This window comes from Ornithorhynchus anatinus, chromosome X1, assembly GCF_004115215.2.
Source record: "Ornithorhynchus anatinus isolate Pmale09 chromosome X1, mOrnAna1.pri.v4, whole genome shotgun sequence".
NCBI lineage: Eukaryota > Metazoa > Chordata > Mammalia > Monotremata > Ornithorhynchidae > Ornithorhynchus > Ornithorhynchus anatinus.
In genome coordinates, this window is record NC_041749.1 from 106,448,551 (window position 1) to 106,465,558 (window position 17,008).

The window sequence follows — 17,008 nt, forward strand, 5'->3', positions numbered from 1 at the left end:
GGGACTATGCATCCCCAAGATGCAGTTGCCTCTGGGTTGGTACGGGGTGGGCGGATTTGGGGGAAAGATGACTGGCCAGTTGGGCCCCACGCCCCCCTGCATCCTGGAATCGCTATCCTGGTCTCAGGTGCCCAGCTGCTGCCTCCTTGGACCCAGGCAGAGATGAGGAAGAGGAGGAGAGGCTGGGCCATCCCCAGGAGTCACCAATGGCTGGCAGGGTCACAAAGTGGATCTTTCCCCCACAGGGACCCCACTCCCGCAAGATCCTTATGGACCTCTGCCCCATCCTGAAGGCCACCCTAGAACCACCAGGGGGAGGGACCGAGGAGGAGGCAAGGGGGAAAGGAGGAGGGGACCCAGAGGAAAAGAGGCCTGAGGAAGGGACATGGGGGAAAGGAAGAGGGGGCCCAGGGGGCAAGAGACCCAAGCCTGGCCAGGCCCACATGCCCCTGCCTACCCTCACCCTCCCCTGGCTCCCTCAAATGGAGCCACCGCCGTTCAGGAATCGACGGAGATTGGGAGCCGTGGCGGTGTCGGTGCAGGTGGATGGGAGTCTGGGGCCAGGCCGCCACTCCTCCCAGACCCCAGACCCCCGAAGCTGCTTTCCCCGCATCATCCTGCAACCGCCCCCACGGCCATCCCCAGCTTCAACCCGACCAGTGGAGACTGTGAGTGTGGAGGGGCCGGGGGTCAGGGATCCAAGGGGGTGAGCCCTGCTGGAGAAGGGGGGTCTGCAGCCAAGTTCTCCCTCTTGGCCCAGGATCAGGCTGAGTGGAGGAGCCCGCCAGCCCAGCCCCGCTTTCCGAGCCTGCGCTTCTCGATCCACCACCTCCTGCAGCGGCTTCAGGAGCTACCCAGCAGCCACCAGTATCGCCTGTTTGCCCAGATGCTGTGTGCCCTGCCACTTCCCCGGCACCTCCTCCCAGCGGGTAAACTCCCCTCCCCGTCCCGGCCCTGGGACAAAGTGGTGGGAGAATTCAGGTGAGGGAAGCGGGGAGAGGGGATGAGATCTGCGCACAATAGCCCCCATTACTTTTCAGCCACCCCTGGATTGGGCTGCCAGAGACCCCAGGACAGGCCCCTGCTGCTGGGCACAGGCCAAAGAGACCCGAGGTGGGGTGCCCGCAGCTGCAGCCGACCAACAACGTGACCAGCTGCTAGAAGGGCAGGCCAGATCTGCCCTCTGCCCCATCACTGGAAAGAAGGGAGGTGGGGGTGGTGAGTGTGTTCCTGAGCCCAGCCCCCAGGGGTCTTAGCCCACCATTAGGCCCAGGCTCTTTTTACCTCCTCCTGTCCTGCAGGGACCCACTTGGGCTCCCACTGAGAAAGTGCTCCAGCACCCCCTTTCCATCCCTCTGTCTTGCAGCCTCTGCAGCCAGGAGCTGGGACTTCCCAGCCTGTCCTGGCCCTGCTTCCCCCTCCAACTTAGGCATCCCCCCAATTCCTCCCCTTCCCCTCAGCTCTAAGCACTGCAGGAGAGATGGAAAGGGGGTCTCAGGAGGCTGCTGGGATGCTGGGGAAGAAGGCTAGGGTTGCGGTGCTCGGGGTCCTTCCCTGTGTGCTCCCCCAGACCCCCCCCAGCCCGGGTCCAGAGAGCAGGCAAACAGGGAACCTATCAGGTCCTAGGATTGTAGGGGGGTGCACATTTTAAAAGACCTCAAAATGAAACTGGACTCCACAACCTTTACTTCCGTGAAATACGGGCCCTCTCATCCTCTCCCCTTCCACCTCTGCCTGGCCCGACCACCTTGGGAGAGAGTTGGAGGAGTCAGGGAATAATAATAGTAATAATAATAATAACAATAATAGTAATAATAATGGAATTTGTAAAGTGCTTACTAGGTGTCACACACTGTATTAAGCAAGGGGGAACAGGGAAGCTGGTGGAGGGTGTTATCCCTTCTCTGGGAAGGGAGTTGAAGGAAGGGGTACAGGAACATTGACCTGATTTCCCTATGCCATCTACCAGGCCAGCCTGGCTCCAACAGGTGTGGCCACTACCCCCAGGCTCGCGGGAAAGGGACAGGGCTAGTGGACCACACTGGCAGCTTCATCTGGGTAGTCAAAAGGGGACAGTGGAAGGAGGTCAGAGGAGGCCATGCTGCCCCAGTCAGAGGCAGAAGTGTGGGCACTATGAACCGGCTTCTCTTGAAGGTGCCAGGGCCGGCAGGGGAAAGGACGGATGGTGACATCCTGGGGCTCAGACCACACTCTCGGCAAAAGCCCGGCGGAGGCAGCTGATCCTGGGAGACTGGGGTGGGGGTAGGTGGTCGGTATCAGGATCATCTTCGCTTTGATCCTTTGCAAAGTAGACAAACACCTGTAGGGGTGGAGGAGAGGAGAAAGGGGGAGGAGGGATCAGTCAGGGAGCTGGACTGGATTACATGGGTTCTCTGGGTGGGGGCCAAGGTAGAGGAGGGGAGGACCGCCAGAGCACTGCTATGAGAAGCTCCCACCTAAGGCCAAGAGAGCATGTGCCCAGGGCATCCTTCTGAACAAGGCAGGGGATGGTGAGAGAGGAGGAATGGGATGACCCCCACAAGGGGCAACCTCCACCCGACCCTAGTCTCACCTGATCGAGTGTGGTCTGGGACACAGAAAAGTCCTCAATGCCCAGAGAATCACTCTGGGCTGCAAGCTGGCCAAAGACCTGGGCAAGCGGGCAGTGCCCAGTGGGCAGCTGGTATTGCAGTAGGCAGCCATGGTGCTCCTTTAGCAAGATGCCAGGAAACGAGGCTTCCATGAACTCCTGCACCTGGTCCAGGTTGGCAGTGGGCACCCGCAGGACTACTGTGTAACCCTCCCCGAACCTGCAGGCAGTCGAGCAGAGAGGACACAGGTGATGCGTTGGGGCGGGAGAGGAGGGCGGCTGGGTAAGGAAACCATTCGCAGCCAGAGCCTGGGAGCCTAGCTGGAAATGGGTTCCTTATCCGCCCTCCTCTCCCGCCCCAGCCCATCATCTGTGTGCTCTCTGCTCCGTCCCCTACCCCGGGGCTCATCAGTCGGCACACACCATTCCTCTTGCCTGAAACGCCATCCCCAAGCTCTCTCAGAACTCTAGGGATCTGCTCCCCCAGGGAAACCTTCCCAGATAAATCCCACCCCACTCAGACCCCTCCAGCTTTCTCGCTGCCCTCACCTCCCTGGCCCATCCCACTGCTATCTGGCTCCGTAACTGTGCCTGTTTCTGTTATCTGTGTTGCCGTGGCTCTGGCCCCTGGAACTTCATGTCTCCTCTTCTTGTCTGTGAGTGTCCGAGCGCAAGGGTGTGAGTGTGAGAGACCGTGACTTCTGTCTGCCTCCTTCCCCTCAGAGACAATCCCTGGCCCTGCCCTCAGTGAGCATTCAAGACAGATTGCTGCCAACCCCTTGAGTCCCTCTGGTCCTGTGTCTAGCAGGACAGTAGGCACCCTTGACCCCCCCTCCCCCACCCCGTTACCTGTTCTTGAGATGCTGGGCACTGCCCAAGCAGCGGAAACGCCCGTTCACCATGATAGCCAGGCGGGTACACAGGGCCTCGCATTCCTCCATGCTGGAAAGGGAGAGGGACATTGGCGTGGGTGGCATCTCCTTTGGGTGGCCACCTCCAGCCTTCCCAGGTGCCACACCAGGAGATGGACAGGATGCCCCCACCCATTACACCAGGCGGGCAGCGGAATGTGACAACGTCAGGGGGCCGCTGCACTGCTCTGCTCTTTCTTGGGGGAGTGGCATACGCCAGCTGCTTAATCAGGCAGGTGCCCAGCGCACCCATCCGCAGAGGTATCGATAGAGTCGGCGAGGAGCTCATTGGCCTCTCTCTAACACGGCTGGATTCACCAGGCTGTCTGTCTCGGGGCAGGCATCATAGGGACGTGCAGGGGAAAAGGAACCTATTGGTTGCTGCTGATCGCCCCTAATGCCATCTATGCCCCAGGCAGAACTCGATGGTCTGGGATAAACCCTACGCCCACTGCTTTCCCCAGGCCCCACCCTGTCACTCTGTTCCCGGGGGCGCTCCCCACCCCCATCTCACACCTGTGGGAGGTGAGCACGACAGAGCGACCCTCTTTGATGATGGTCAGGATGCAGTTCCAGAGGAAGCGCCGGGCCTGGGGGTCCATGCCCGTTGTGGGCTCATCCTGTGGAAGCAGGAGTCGGGGAGACAAGCACAGGAGGTCATGGGGTGGGGCTCCTGTGCTTGTCTCCCCGACTCCTGCTTCCCTCTTCCTTCTACATCGCCCTCATATGTTGATTTGCTCCCTTTATTCACCCCACCTCAGCCCCACAACACTAATGTACATATCCAGAATTTATTTATAATAATGTCCGTCCTCCATCTCTAGACTAAGCTCTCTGTGAGGAGGGAACATGTCTACCGACTGTGTTGTACTCTCCCAAGTGCTCAGTACAGTGCTCTGCACACAGTAAGCGCTCAATACATACCACCGATTGATTGATTGGTGGAGGCTTGAAAGCATGAAACCTAGAAAGTGGAGTGCGATGACTCCAGTTTCCACATTTCCTCTTGCAAACCGTGGACCCCTGCCTAGGCAGAGGTGAGTGAGTGGGGAGAAGGGACCCTGAGATGCCCCTGGCCCTTCCCACCCCCCAGCCTCAGCTCGTCACTGACCAGGAAGAGAACGGGTGGGCCGCCCACCAAGGCGATGGCTGTGGACAGCTTCCGCTTGTTCCCGCCGCTGTACCCCCCTGCGGGTCGGTCCGCATACTGAAGCAACCCCAGCTTGGTCAGCCCCTTCTGTACCTCCTGCAAAAGGGGAGGTGCAGAGCGCGCCTAGACACTGGGGTCCACAGATAGTGGAGGGGAGAGGGTGAGGAGGAAGGAATGGTACTAACCTTGGCCACCTCCTCCTCGGGGATGCCCCGCAGGCGGGAGAAGAACTCGAGGTGTTCGCGGCCGGTCAGCAGGTCCGTGAGAGCGTCAAACTGGGGGCAGTAGCCCATGTAGCGATGTGCCCCCTGAAGGTCACTCACAACACTATAGGGTGGGGGGACCAGGGAGGCAGGGGGTGGAAGATGGAGAAGTGGGACCGAGTAGAAGAGGAGGGGTTCCTGAAGGTGATGGATGCCTTTTTGGCCCCTAACCCGAGCTTCCTCTCTCTCCTAACACCACCCTCATCCCTTAGTCTCACCCCTCCTTCTCCGACCCGACCCCTTGTCCTCACCTGAAACCCTGGAGGAAGGCTTCTCCTCCACTCACTGGGGTGTCCCCCGTCAGCATCCGGAAGGTGGAGGTTTTGCCAGCCCCGTTCACCCCCAGGAGTCCGAAGCACTGTGGAGGAAGGTTGTGGGGAGCCATGTGGCGGGGGGTGGGGAGGGGGAGGCAGGGAGGGAACGAGGGGACAGGGAGAACTCCCCTCTGTCATCCCTCCCAAATTTAGCTCCAGTGCTGCTCCCTCCCACGTGAGTCAGAATCACACACGCACATACCCACTTGCTTATTCCCCTGCTCATCTCAGCCCCACTCCCCCACTCACACTATCCCTGCCCAGACCTTGTACTTACCTCTCCATGGGGGATCACCAAGCACAACCGATCCACAGCGGGCTTCGTCCAGCCCCGATATACCTGCAGGTGAGCAGGGTGGTGTGTGAATAAGACAGAAGTCCATCTCTCTCTCCCTTATAATAATAATAATAATAATGTTGGTATTTAAGTGCTTACTACGTGCCAAGCACTGTTCTAAGCGCTGGGTAGATACAAGGTAATCAGGTTGTCCCATGTGGGGCTCACAGTCTTAATCCCCATTTTCCAGATGAGGTAACTGAGGCACAGAGAAGTTAAGTGACTTGTCCAAAGTCACACAGCTGATAAGTGGAGGAGCAGGGATTAGAACCCATGACCTCTGACTCCCAAGCCCATTCTCTTTCCAGAGCCACACTGCTTGTACACACACACACACATACGCACGCGCGCACACACACACACATCCTCACTCCCCCTTTCCCCCACCCCCCACATCCCCCATCTCACCTTGGTCAGGTCCCGAAGCACCACGACACTGTTTTCAGTCTCTCCCCGGTTGACTCGCTCCCTCTCCTCGGCCACATCTTTGTCTTCCTCTCCCAAGGGAGGTAATGGCTTTGGCCTGGGCCTGCCGAGAGGGCAATTCAGATGCGACTCCGTGGCCCCCCTCTACCACTCATGTGGCTTGGCACTAAGCTTTTGCCCTTTGCCTCACCTCAGCCTGGGGCTCTCCTCCCTGATCCCATGGCGCACACCCCCCAGGGCTCTCCTCTCTTTCCCCACGTCTTATAGCACCCCCTCGGCCCCTCACCAGTGAAACTCCCCTAGTACCTCCCTTGTGGCTCCCCACCATGATCCTCAGAGACCCCTCTCATAACCCCCAATGACTTCCCTCATGCTCCCCCCCATTAGCTTCAGGGACTTCTCAGACTCCCCCATGGCCTCTCACTAATAATAATAATAATGGCGGTATTTGTTTAGCGCTTACTATGTGCAAAGCACTGTTCTAAGCGCTGGGGGTATACAAGGTGATCGGGTTGTCCCACGTGGGGCTCACAGTTTTAATCCCCATTTTACAGATGAGGTAACTGAGGCACAGAAAAGTTAAGTGACTTGCCCAAAGTCACACAGCGCGAAGCCGGGATTAGAACCCATGACCTCTGACTCCCAAGCCCAGGCTCTTTCCACTGAGCCACGCTGCTTCGCTATGACCCCTAATGACCATTCGCCCCAGGACTCCTCACCTTGGACATAGGTAGAGGCGGTACTGCAAGAGGAGGGTGAAGAGGAGGAAAAGGGGGCCCTGTACTCCCATGGCAAATAGGTTCTTTCCCACCAGCTCCCAGCGCAATGGAGACTGGAACTGGTCATCGCCTGGGGGACCGAAGAAAGAGCTGAGCCCCCAGTCCCCTCACCCTAAACTCAGGAGGGTGGAGGAAACTGGGGGAAGGGACAGGTGGAGAGATGAACTGGAAGCTCAGAGAAAGCAGAACAAGGGGGAAGATGTGGGTAGGACAGGTCCAGGTGTGTGTGTGTGTGTGAGTGTGCTCATGTCACGGGGGGGGGGGGGGGAAGGGGGTGCAGGGAGGGAGCCTTTCCTCACCTAAGCGATGGAAGGCGTCAGCCAGAATCTGGTTCTGTACCATGTCGATGAGCCCCCGGCCCAGGCAGAAGTGGGGGAAGATCAGGAAGACCTTCTTCAAGATACGGCTCACCTCCTGCAACTTCTGCAGAGGGCGGGGCAGGGTCGGGGAGGACTCAAGAAGACCATTTCCAGAGCACCCTTACTCCCCACTCATCACCCCTGTGCCCGCCCTACCGCTGACCTCCCGCCACACCTGGTCAGAGAAGAGCTCCAGCACAAAGGTGGCCATGCTGCCATTGATGCCGATGAAGAGGTTGATGCAGGTAAGGACCACGTAGGCTGTGCTGGGCACGTGGAAAATGAATGAAGCCGGGTACATGAGCGGCGTGATGGACCAGCTGGTGGGAGGGAGGGTAGAAGATGGCACTGTGAGCAGGAGATGGGGTCGGAGGCAGGCGGAGGGTGGCAGGGACCGTGGACAGGGGAGGGGGGAAGGAGAGGAAGACAGTAGGTACTTTAGGCAGGTAAGAGAGTGCAGGGGAGGGGGAAGAGCAGGTACAGAGAGTAGGTGCAGGGGCAAACGTGCAGGGCGGGGAGGCAGCCAGGGGAGAGGAGGTAGGGGATCCGGAAGGGGATGAGGTGGGAGTGCGGCTCACCCATAGAGCAGCAGCAGCAGCATCAGGGCAGGCAGGTTGGCAGTGGACACGTATGCCCGCTGCTGGAAGCCCAGGAAGATGAGCACAACCAGGAGGGCCGAGACCAAGTAGTTACACTGCAAGAAAGGAGGAAAGACTTCAGAGTGGGGAGGAAAGAGGTCACCCCACCGGCCCTGCAACAGCCCCACCTTGACCCCAGAGACGACAGCCCCGTCCCCCTCCTCCTCACTGGCACGCACCATGTCCCATGCAAAGTTGCCCAGCCAGTAGAGGGAGGGGGAGAGGCCCCCCAGCAGCTGCAAGTGCTGAGCCCGGCTGACTCGCTCCTCGATGAGAAAGAGCACGAAGCTGGCAGGGACGAAGGACATGGCGAACAGCACGCATATGGACACCAGGACGTCCACTGATGAGGCCATCCTGGTATGGGGGAGGTGGGAGATGGACAGAGAAGTGAGAGGAGGTGGAGGAGGAAATTACGGGGGGTGGTCATGGGGTCAGGTCCTTGGGGTAGGTGGTGCAGGTCAAAGGATAAAGATTAAAACCCTCTGGGCCAGAGTGTCAAAGATCACAAAGTAAAAGAAGCAGCCTGACTTAGTGGAAAGAGCAGAGGTCTGAGAGTCAGAGGACCTGGGTTCTAATCCCAGCTCCACCACATACCTGCCATTTGATCTCGGGCAAGTCACTTAACTTCTCTGTGGCTCTGTTCCCTCATCTGCAGAATGGGGATTCAATACCTGTTCTCCCTCCAACTTAGACTGTGAGCCCCATGTGGTCTCTGAGTGAACCTACCCCAGTGCTTAGTACAATGCTAAGCACATAGTAAGCATTGAACAAATACCACAATTAAGTAAAGCTTGGGGCTAGTGGGTGTGAAAGTCAGAGGTCACAGGGTCAAGATCAGCCACACTTAAATGTGCTGGTTAACAGCTGTGGGGTCTCAAGCAGAATGGTGGGGTGTGAGGGTCAAAGGTCACAGGATAGAGGTCCAAGGCATCTGGGTGTGAAGATCAGAGGTCACGGGGCTGAAATCTGAGACTCAGTGACCAAAAGGTTCACTCACAGGGTAGCCTTGGAGAGCTGCTCTTTGGTAAGGTTGAGCGGGTGGTTGATGGTGGTGATGCGGTGTGCCCGATAACTGACGTTAGGGGGCAAGTGGGCATGCAGAAGTCCATTGTTCATCACATTGACCAAGGCCACCATGGCATGCCAGCCCTTGTTGTTGAACCAGACCTGCGGGGCAAGCAGTCAGTACCTGTGGGAGGGTCTCACCCCGCCCCCTCATAGTCCCCGGGCTCCTGCCTTGCCCTCTAGCCTCATGACCCCGAGTGTAGAAGTCCCAGGCCCCCAGCCTTGGTACTAATGGGGTACCCCTCCAGATAAGATTCTCTTCTACCACCTTGACACTCTTCTGGGAGCCCAGTTCCTTGGCGAAGCTGCTCAGATGCACCAGCAGCAGATCCAATGCACTACCCTGGTCAAGGAGAAGGGGAGAGGGGTCACCTATGAGGGAGGGGAGGCCGGGGCCTGGCCCTGTCGGGCTCCACCCTGCCCACTCCCCACCTCCCACCTTCCACCCTAGACACCTGGCTGACATTGGCTAGCTTCCGAAGCTCCTGGATGGTACGGAGAATCTCGGCTCCCGAGGGCTGACTGGCACTGCCGTGGCCCCCCAGGGAAAAGCCCCCATACCTGGAGAGGGAGTGGGGCAGAGAGATGTAGGGCAGAAAATGGGGGTTGCCTTTTCCCCACCCCTACTTCCCTCCCATTCCCCTTCAATCCCCAGCCTCCTCTGCCCTCCACTCACCTCATCTCATTGACCCATTTCTTGTTCCTGAGCCTAGAAGCAGAGAAGGAATGATGGGGGTGAAGGGGAGCAGGACCAGAACCACCCCCATCCACCACCATCATATCATGGGGGAGAGAGTGTGGTCGAGCAGAAACAGCATGCAAGTGGAAGTCAGGAGGCCTGGGTTCTAGTCTCAGTTTTGCCACTGGCCTGCTGTGTGACCTTGGGTAAGTCACTTAACCTCTCTGAGCCTGCAAGTCCTCATTGGAAATGTGGGAAGGAAAATCCCTGCCTCTCTCTACCTCCTGGGGATTCATTCATTCAATCACATTTTTTGAGCACCTACTGTGTGAAGAGCACTGTATTAAGCGCTTGAGAAAGTACGATACAACAATATGTGGTGAGGATCAAAGGAAATTGCTGAAGGAAAAGCGCTTTGGGGAAATGAAAGTGACAGACCAAATCGAGATGATGATATTGAGAAGCAGCCTGGCCTAGTGGAAAGAGTACGGGCCTAGGAATCTGAGGACCTGAGTTATAATAATAATAATAATAATGTTGGTATTTGTTAAGCGCTTACTATGTGCCAAGCACTGTTCTAAGCGCTGGGGTAGACATAGGGGAATCAGGTTGTCCCACGTGGGGCTCACAGTCTTAATCCCCATTTTACAGATGAGGGAACTGAGGCGCAGAGAAGTGAAGTGACTTGCCCACAGTCACACAGCCGACAAGTGGCAGAGCTGGGATTCGAACTCATGAGCCCTGACTCCAGAGCCCGTGCTCTTTCCACTGAGCCACGCTGAGTTCTAAACCCAGCTCTGCCAATTACCTACTGTGTGATGTTGGGTAAATCGCTTAACATCTCTGTGCCCCAGTTTCCTTATCTGTAAAAACGGACATTCAAACCTGCCTTTCTTCTTACATAGACTGTGAGAACAGGGACTGTGTCCAATTTGATTAACTCGTATCTACCCCAGCACTATGAACAGTGCTTGACACATAGTAAGCACTTAACAAATACCAACACCATTACTGCTGTTACATCAAGGTCCCAGGAGAGTGGAGGACTCACCCCTGATGGATGACACGGGGGTAGGTCTTCACCAGGTAGTCAGAGATATTCCTGCCTGTCAGGTTCTGGACGATGTCTCCAACATCCCGCTCAGCCTGTACTCAGATAGGAGGATCCATAAAGAGCATCAGACCAGAGCAGAGAGTCCACCCAGTGGCACCTGGATACTGGGAGGAACTGGGTGACAGTGAGTCTCCTGGTGACCCCTGCATTCACGGTTAGGCACAGACGAACTGACATCTCTGACTTCCCTTCTGGAGATCCACTATGGACCGCTCGTCCACGGACTTATCCAAACCCCTCTTGAATTGCTGATACTGCTGGCTGCAAAACTTTCATTCCTTTATTCAACAGTATTCCGTGAATTAATTTCATGTGCTTACTACCTGGCAGGGTGAAGAAATGGTTCCTTTTGTTTGGAACCCGCCACCCTCCAGCTTCAGCGGGTACCCCCTCACCCTGGTGGCATGAGATTTGAGGAGCAACAATCCTGTGCTCACCTTGCCCCACCCACTCTGGGATTCCATAAACTTCAATCTTGTCCCCTCTCAGCCTGTGTCTTTTCCAGGAGGAAGAGTCCCATCTCCTTTTGATTAATCTGTCTCAGCCTGAGCACCACTTACCTCAGGGCCCTGGGGCTCCCTCTTGGCTGGGGGAGTGGGGAGGGGAGTGAGGAAATGAAGAGGGGAGGCCCTCCAACCCCAGGCTTCACCTGAGGAGGCGGGAGGCCCCCAGCGGCATCTGGACAAGCGGGGAGTATCTTGCGGTTGCCGGGTTGGCTACACACACAGGCAGGTGACGGGAACTCGGCGGTCCAGTTACCGTGGGCAAAGGTGTTGGACACCTCTTCAGACACCTCAGGCACCCAGAAACTGAGTGGACTGGGCTGGGCACAATCCTGTCCTCTGCAAAACCAACAAGGGAGAGAGCTGGGAAGTCTCTTGAATCTGGGACCCGCCAGGCAACTCGTTGGTCCTGCAGGGGAGGCGATTGGGCTTTTCCCCGTAATCCACCAGGGATGATGAGAGGATGGTAAGGAAGATGGGCAAAGGACTCTGAGGATGCCACGGCTGAAAGCAGAGGCGCCTACTCTGGCAGGGCGGGGCGGGAAAGAGCCGTCAGGGCTGGGCTCTCGGTCTCGCTCCCCCTGAGGCTCCTATGAGAACCCAGAGCTTCTGAGCAGGGTCAGAAGTAGATCTCTCATCCTTTCTATCTGCTCCCACAGCCCCTCTCCTCAGTTCCATCCCATCCCCAAGACCCTACCTACTTTCTGTTCCCCTCCACCCCTACCCACTGCCTTCATGATGGCAGGTTGGTACCCATGGGCCTAGGTGGGCAGCCAGAAGAGGGTCTGAGGGAGTAGGAGCTCCTCTAGCCTGGAAACTCCTCGAGGACAGGGATCCTGTCTACCAACTCCACTGTATTCTCCTCTCCCAAGTACTTTGTACAGTGCTCTGCACAGTCATTGATTGATTGATTGATCAATTATAGGGGGGCAGGGGATGGGGGAGAGTGAGCAGTGTATCCCTGAGGAGCAGAAGAAGCTAGGGGGGCAGTGGGGAAGGGATTTGCCAGCATTTGGAGATTAGCTAGAGGAGGCGAGCAGGCCTTCTCTTGAGAGAGGGAGCGGACAGTGGGAGATGACTTACAGTTCTGAGTTGTTCAGTGAGCACTCACTCCCAAAGATGGATTCGGCCATGAGGGCATCCAGCAGGCGGGCAGATTCCAGGTCTCGAGGGGCGTCCTCGCTGCATGGGCATGATGGGGGTGGGTCCGGGGAGTGATGAGTGGGAAATGGGATGATTAAGTTCCCAACGCTGATTCCACCTCCCCCCACCATCCCCGCGCCCCCCCCCGCCATTCCTTTGACCTCTTCCCCTAGGTCCTCCTGGCAGGCACCCACCTGAAGAAGGTTTGTTGAGGGCCATACATGGACAGCTGAAGCCGCAGGGGTGGGTAGTGGCCGAAGGGAGGCACGATGAGGCTGAAGAAGAGGGAGAGGCCGACAAACAGGGCAGGCAGAACGATCTGGGGACAGGGTGGAAATCAATCCATAGTATGTACTGTACTCTGAACAGAGCACTGTACAGTAGTGTTAGTAGATTGGATCCCTGCCCTTGGGAGTGGGGCCAATGATGGAGATTACTTTAGGTGTAAATATTCTTTGATATGTCTCCCCATTAGAGTAGAAGTTCTTTGTGGGCAAGGAGCAGTGATTCTGTTGTACTTTCCCAAGGGTCTAGCAAAGTGCATCACACCCCGTGGGTGCTCAATAAATGCTACTACTAGTCGACGGCACAGAGGGGGTTGTGGAGAAAGGCTTTTTCCCCTCAGGACATCCCAGTGATCCCACTTGCAACCGCTCCAAGCTTCTGATTTCCACAACTACCCCCGCCTCCCGCAAACTTGCTGGTATTCCCCAGACCCTGACCTGCGCAAAGAGCCCCCGGCGACTACGGCAGGCGTGGAGGAACCGTTTGATAAGCAGGGCACGGAGTTGCTGGCGTATCAGAACCCAGCCCTGTACCCGCTTCTCACTGCTTGGCTCCCCTTGGAGGACTTGAGTCTCCAAAACTTCAGCTGCTGCTGCCGCTAGACAAAGAAGGTCCCCGGAATCAAGTGGGCAGCAGGGGATGGAGAAGGATCAAAGTCCCATTTAGCCCAGTCCAGTGTCCAGCCCGAAGGAGAACAAGGAGAGGGGGCAAGAAGGAACCAGCCCATAAGCCCATCCCCCACCCCACCACCGGGTAACTTGAGACTCCGAAGGGCAAGAGCCCACCGGCCGGGATAGGCTGGTCCAGGTTCCCGTCAACATCCCTGTCGGTTGCCTCGCTTGGTGTCTTCAGGGAGTGGGCCGAGGCCGGAGTAGGCACGCCCAGGCGCAACAGCTGCCCAACACCGTCTGCTGGCAAGACAAGGGCACACCTCTCAGGGAACGATGGTGGGGTTCAGAAGCTCACCCAAGGTCCCAAAGAGAGACAATCCCGCCCCAGCCCCCTGACCGAGGAACGGAGGAGCCTTTCCCACCTGTTAGATTGTTGGCGACTCCACTGTCCTCTGCCACCTTCAGGAAGATCTGCAGGGAGAGAGAATAAAGGGACAGGCACCTGGGGGAATGGAAGAGGCACAAGGACAGAGGGACCCGAGAAGGAGTGGAAAGGAGATGAACGAGGAGGAGCTGCCCAGTGGCGGGCCCCGACCTCCCCAACTCCTCCCTCCCCCTCCCCCTGCCACGGCCTACCTCCTCCAGAGTGGTGTCAGAGACCCCATAACCGGAAACCCCCAGCTCGGCCAGACGTCCATCCAACTCTTGGAAAAGCCTTCCGAAGGCCCCATCCCGGGCACCGGCATAGGGAAGCACCAGCACCAGTTCGTGGCCCAGCTCCTCCACCAGCTGTGCCCCGGGCACCAGCCGCTGAACCAACGCCAGCAGCTGGCCTGCATCTGGGGGAGGAGGAAGGTTGGGCACGATGCAATGGTGCAGGGGAACCTGGGGGAGGTCAGGGGAGGAAGTGAGTGGGTCGGAAGGTTTGGATGGGTCCGGGGAGGTGTGTTTGGAGAGGGGATCCCAAATCCACCCCCATCTCCCCCCATGGCTCCTCCTCACTGGTGGTGGTTTCACTGGATGGCTCACTGCCCAGGCCCGTGTCACAGCTCTGCTCCGAGTCGCTTTCCTCTTGTAGGCTCTAAAAGTGGAGACGGTGGAGTAGGGAGGAAGCACAAGGGGAGAATGCCTTGGGACAGGTCGGGGGATGGTCTGCACTTTCTCCCCCACCACCTGTCTACTCTAGTGTAACCCACACACTGCGCCTTAGCCCTCAGGCATGCAACAGCCTTCCTCCGCACTCTCTTTTCCTTCCCAGTACAGGTCTTTTCCCCCAGGAAGTTTTCCCAGATTCACCCCACCTATTCTCTAGCCAGTCAGCACAATCTGTGAGCCCCTCCTACCCCAAGTTTTCATCTCAGTCATCACGGCATTTGTTGGTCTCTATAGCTGGGGATTCTAGGTGTGTTTCCGTCCCAACTCCCTGAGGACGGAGACCTTGTCTGTTCTCTTGGAGACACCCAAGGGTCTGTGGGGTCAGGACAGCCATGCTGACTAATGACTTTTGCACTGGACTCCACTGGGCAGGATGGGTATGGGATCCCCTGGGATTCACCACCCCCTACCAGCCCCACCAACAGATACCATACACCCCCTCCCACCCAGCTCTCACCTTCTGGCCCCCACGGGTGGGAGCTGAGGGTCGCCTCTTCACCAGGGTGAGGTAGTAGCCAACACCCAAACGGCTCTTGAGGAACAATGGGGAACCACAGCAGCGCAGCTGGCCCCTCGCGATCACTGCCACTCGGTCCCCCAGCAGCTCAGCCTCATCCATGTAGTGGGTGGACAGGATCACCGTGCGGCCTGCAGGAAGAAGTTATCGGGGTGGGGATGGGGGGGCGGGAGGTGGCAGACACATGAATGGATCGGTAGGGCCCCTTCAGGGCCCAACCTGGAGCTTGACCCAACCCCCCCAACCCCAGCCCCTGAGCCCCAGGTTTCCCCTACCCCACAATCCCAGCCCTATGCCAGACCTGCCCGATACTTCAGTAGCAGCTCCCAGATGCCCCGCCGGGAGAAGGCATCCACCCCAGCCGTGGGCTCATCCAGAATCACCACACGGGAACCGCCCACGAAGGCAATGGCCACAGACAGCTTCCGCTGCATCCCGCCTGCCAGTGGAGAAGGAGAGGGGGACCCCGGGGGGAACAGAGAAGAGACAGAGATGGAGATGGCTTCAGGATCCACTCTTTCCTCTCCAACCAAAATGTCACCGCCCCCCTTGGTCCGGCCAGTAGTCAGATCCTAACTCAACTGCTGCATCAGCCTTCTCGCGGACCTCCTTGCCTCCCAGCCTCTCTGCTCCACATTTCACTCTGCTGCCCGGATCAGTTTTCTAAAACATCACCCTGCATGTGTCTCCCCACTCTTCAAACTCCTTCAATAGTTGCCCGTCCCTCGCCACATGGAGCAGAAACTCCTGACCATTGGCATTAAGGCCCTCAATCAGTTCTCTCCCCACACCTATCCTGGCTCCTCTTCCATTACACCCCAGATCACATAATATGCTAGTTTTAACGTCCACCTACTTTGCTGTGCTTCATTCTCTTCTCTCTCTCCGTCAACCTCTCGCTCATGCCCTCCCTCCTGCCTGGCACTTCCTCTTCCCACATATCCAGCAGTCCACCACTCTCCCCATCTTCAAAGTCCTACTAAAATCACATCTCCTTCAGGAGGCCTTCCCTGCTTAATCTCTCTTCTACCCATCCACCTCCTCTGCATCACCTTTATGATCATCACCTTACTCCCTAAACAGACATGTAATCTTGAAACTTGGTTGCTTCCCCTATCTGAAACCTACTAGATTATAAAATCCTTGATGGCAGAGACTGTGCTTGTACTTTCCCAAGGACTTGGTACAGTGCTCCGCATAGAGTAAGAGCTCAATAAATACAACTGAATTATTATTATTATTATTATTGCATTTAAGTGCTTCCTATTTGTCAAGCTCTGTTCTAAGCGAGGAGGTAGATACAAGTTCATCAGGTCAGACACACACCCTGTCCTACATGGGGCTTACAGTCTAAGTAGGAGGGAGAACAGGTATTGCGTCCCATTTTACAGTTGAGGAAACCGAGACGCAGAGAAGCTAAGCGACTCGCCTAAAGTCACACAGCAGGCAAGTAGGAGATCGGAATTAGAACTCAGGTCTTCTGACTCCCAGGCCTGTGCTCTTTTTACTAGGTCACACAACTTGACTTATTGATTTGATTGAGTCCTTCTGCTCTTTGGAGGATAGGGGAAGTAGCAAAGGGTGAGACTTCTCTTCCTGCTTGTCTTTTCCTCCCTCTTCTCTCCTTTCTCCCCTTCAACACGGGAGGGGGTCTCACCTGAAAGGTGTCGCGTCTGCTCATGCCGCTTGTGGGAGAGCCCCACATCCAGCAGGAGGGGTTCCAGCTCCTCCTGTACCCCCTTGGCCGACAGACCCTTCAGTCTCCCGTAGAACCAGATATGTTCTTCCACCGTCAGGCTGGGGAAGAAGAGAGTGGCCCAGGGCCATGGCAGGGGGAGGGAGGGGGGTTGGGAAGAGAATTGGCAGGCGAAGAGACCAGAATGGTCCAGAACGGACCAGACCGGGACACCGGTAAAATGACATGGGTCAGCATTTCCATTCTGGTTCAAATTAGTTCAAAGTGGATGCTTTTTTCCTTTTTGGGGGGTATTCGAGTCAACTGTGTCTCTCTGTTCTGCCCCCACCCCTTCTCTGAGGCCCCTGGATGGAGGGGAAGAGAGATGGAGACACCCCACTATGCCTCCAAACACACACACACACACAAACACACATCCACTCAGCCAGAGGGGATCAGAGCAACCACTGGGCCCCCCCCAGCCCCGCACA

At 57.1% G+C, this 17,008-nt stretch overlaps 1 protein-coding gene across 2 annotated transcripts in view; it reads right to left on the minus strand.

The window, feature by feature from the left end:
* Positions 1-1,827: 1,827 nt before the first annotated feature.
* Positions 1,828-17,008, minus strand: part of ABCA7 (ATP binding cassette subfamily A member 7) — a 28,493-nt gene continuing 13,312 nt past the window's right edge. The window contains exons 22-51 of one of the 2 annotated variants that reach the window (XM_029051877.2): positions 16,500-16,639; positions 15,144-15,281; positions 14,783-14,973; positions 14,173-14,251; positions 13,807-14,009; positions 13,593-13,641; positions 13,345-13,467; positions 12,997-13,157; positions 12,469-12,593; positions 12,215-12,313; positions 11,278-11,470; positions 10,566-10,660; positions 9,512-9,544; positions 9,291-9,396; positions 9,104-9,178; positions 8,768-8,937; positions 7,947-8,124; positions 7,708-7,823; positions 7,305-7,449; positions 7,070-7,193; positions 6,711-6,840; positions 5,974-6,094; positions 5,506-5,568; positions 5,166-5,272; positions 4,837-4,978; positions 4,613-4,747; positions 4,018-4,121; positions 3,440-3,532; positions 2,573-2,810; positions 1,828-2,320 (exon numbers count right to left, since the gene is read on the minus strand). In XM_029051877.2, coding sequence (XP_028907710.1) covers positions 2,201-2,320; positions 2,573-2,810; positions 3,440-3,532; positions 4,018-4,121; positions 4,613-4,747; positions 4,837-4,978; positions 5,166-5,272; positions 5,506-5,568; positions 5,974-6,094; positions 6,711-6,840; positions 7,070-7,193; positions 7,305-7,449; positions 7,708-7,823; positions 7,947-8,124; positions 8,768-8,937; positions 9,104-9,178; positions 9,291-9,396; positions 9,512-9,544; positions 10,566-10,660; positions 11,278-11,470; positions 12,215-12,313; positions 12,469-12,593; positions 12,997-13,157; positions 13,345-13,467; positions 13,593-13,641; positions 13,807-14,009; positions 14,173-14,251; positions 14,783-14,973; positions 15,144-15,281; positions 16,500-16,639 — 3,796 coding nt within the window. In that variant the 3' untranslated portion in view covers positions 1,828-2,200. Of the gene's footprint in view, positions 2,321-2,572; positions 2,811-3,439; positions 3,533-4,017; positions 4,122-4,612; positions 4,748-4,836; positions 4,979-5,165; positions 5,273-5,505; positions 5,569-5,973; positions 6,095-6,710; positions 6,841-7,069; positions 7,194-7,304; positions 7,450-7,707; positions 7,824-7,946; positions 8,125-8,767; positions 8,938-9,103; positions 9,179-9,290; positions 9,397-9,511; positions 9,545-10,565; positions 10,661-11,277; positions 11,471-12,214; positions 12,314-12,468; positions 12,594-12,996; positions 13,158-13,344; positions 13,471-13,592; positions 13,642-13,806; positions 14,010-14,172; positions 14,252-14,782; positions 14,974-15,143; positions 15,282-16,499; positions 16,640-17,008 lie in introns of both variants that reach the window. The other variant, XM_029051875.2, reaches the window with a different exon arrangement.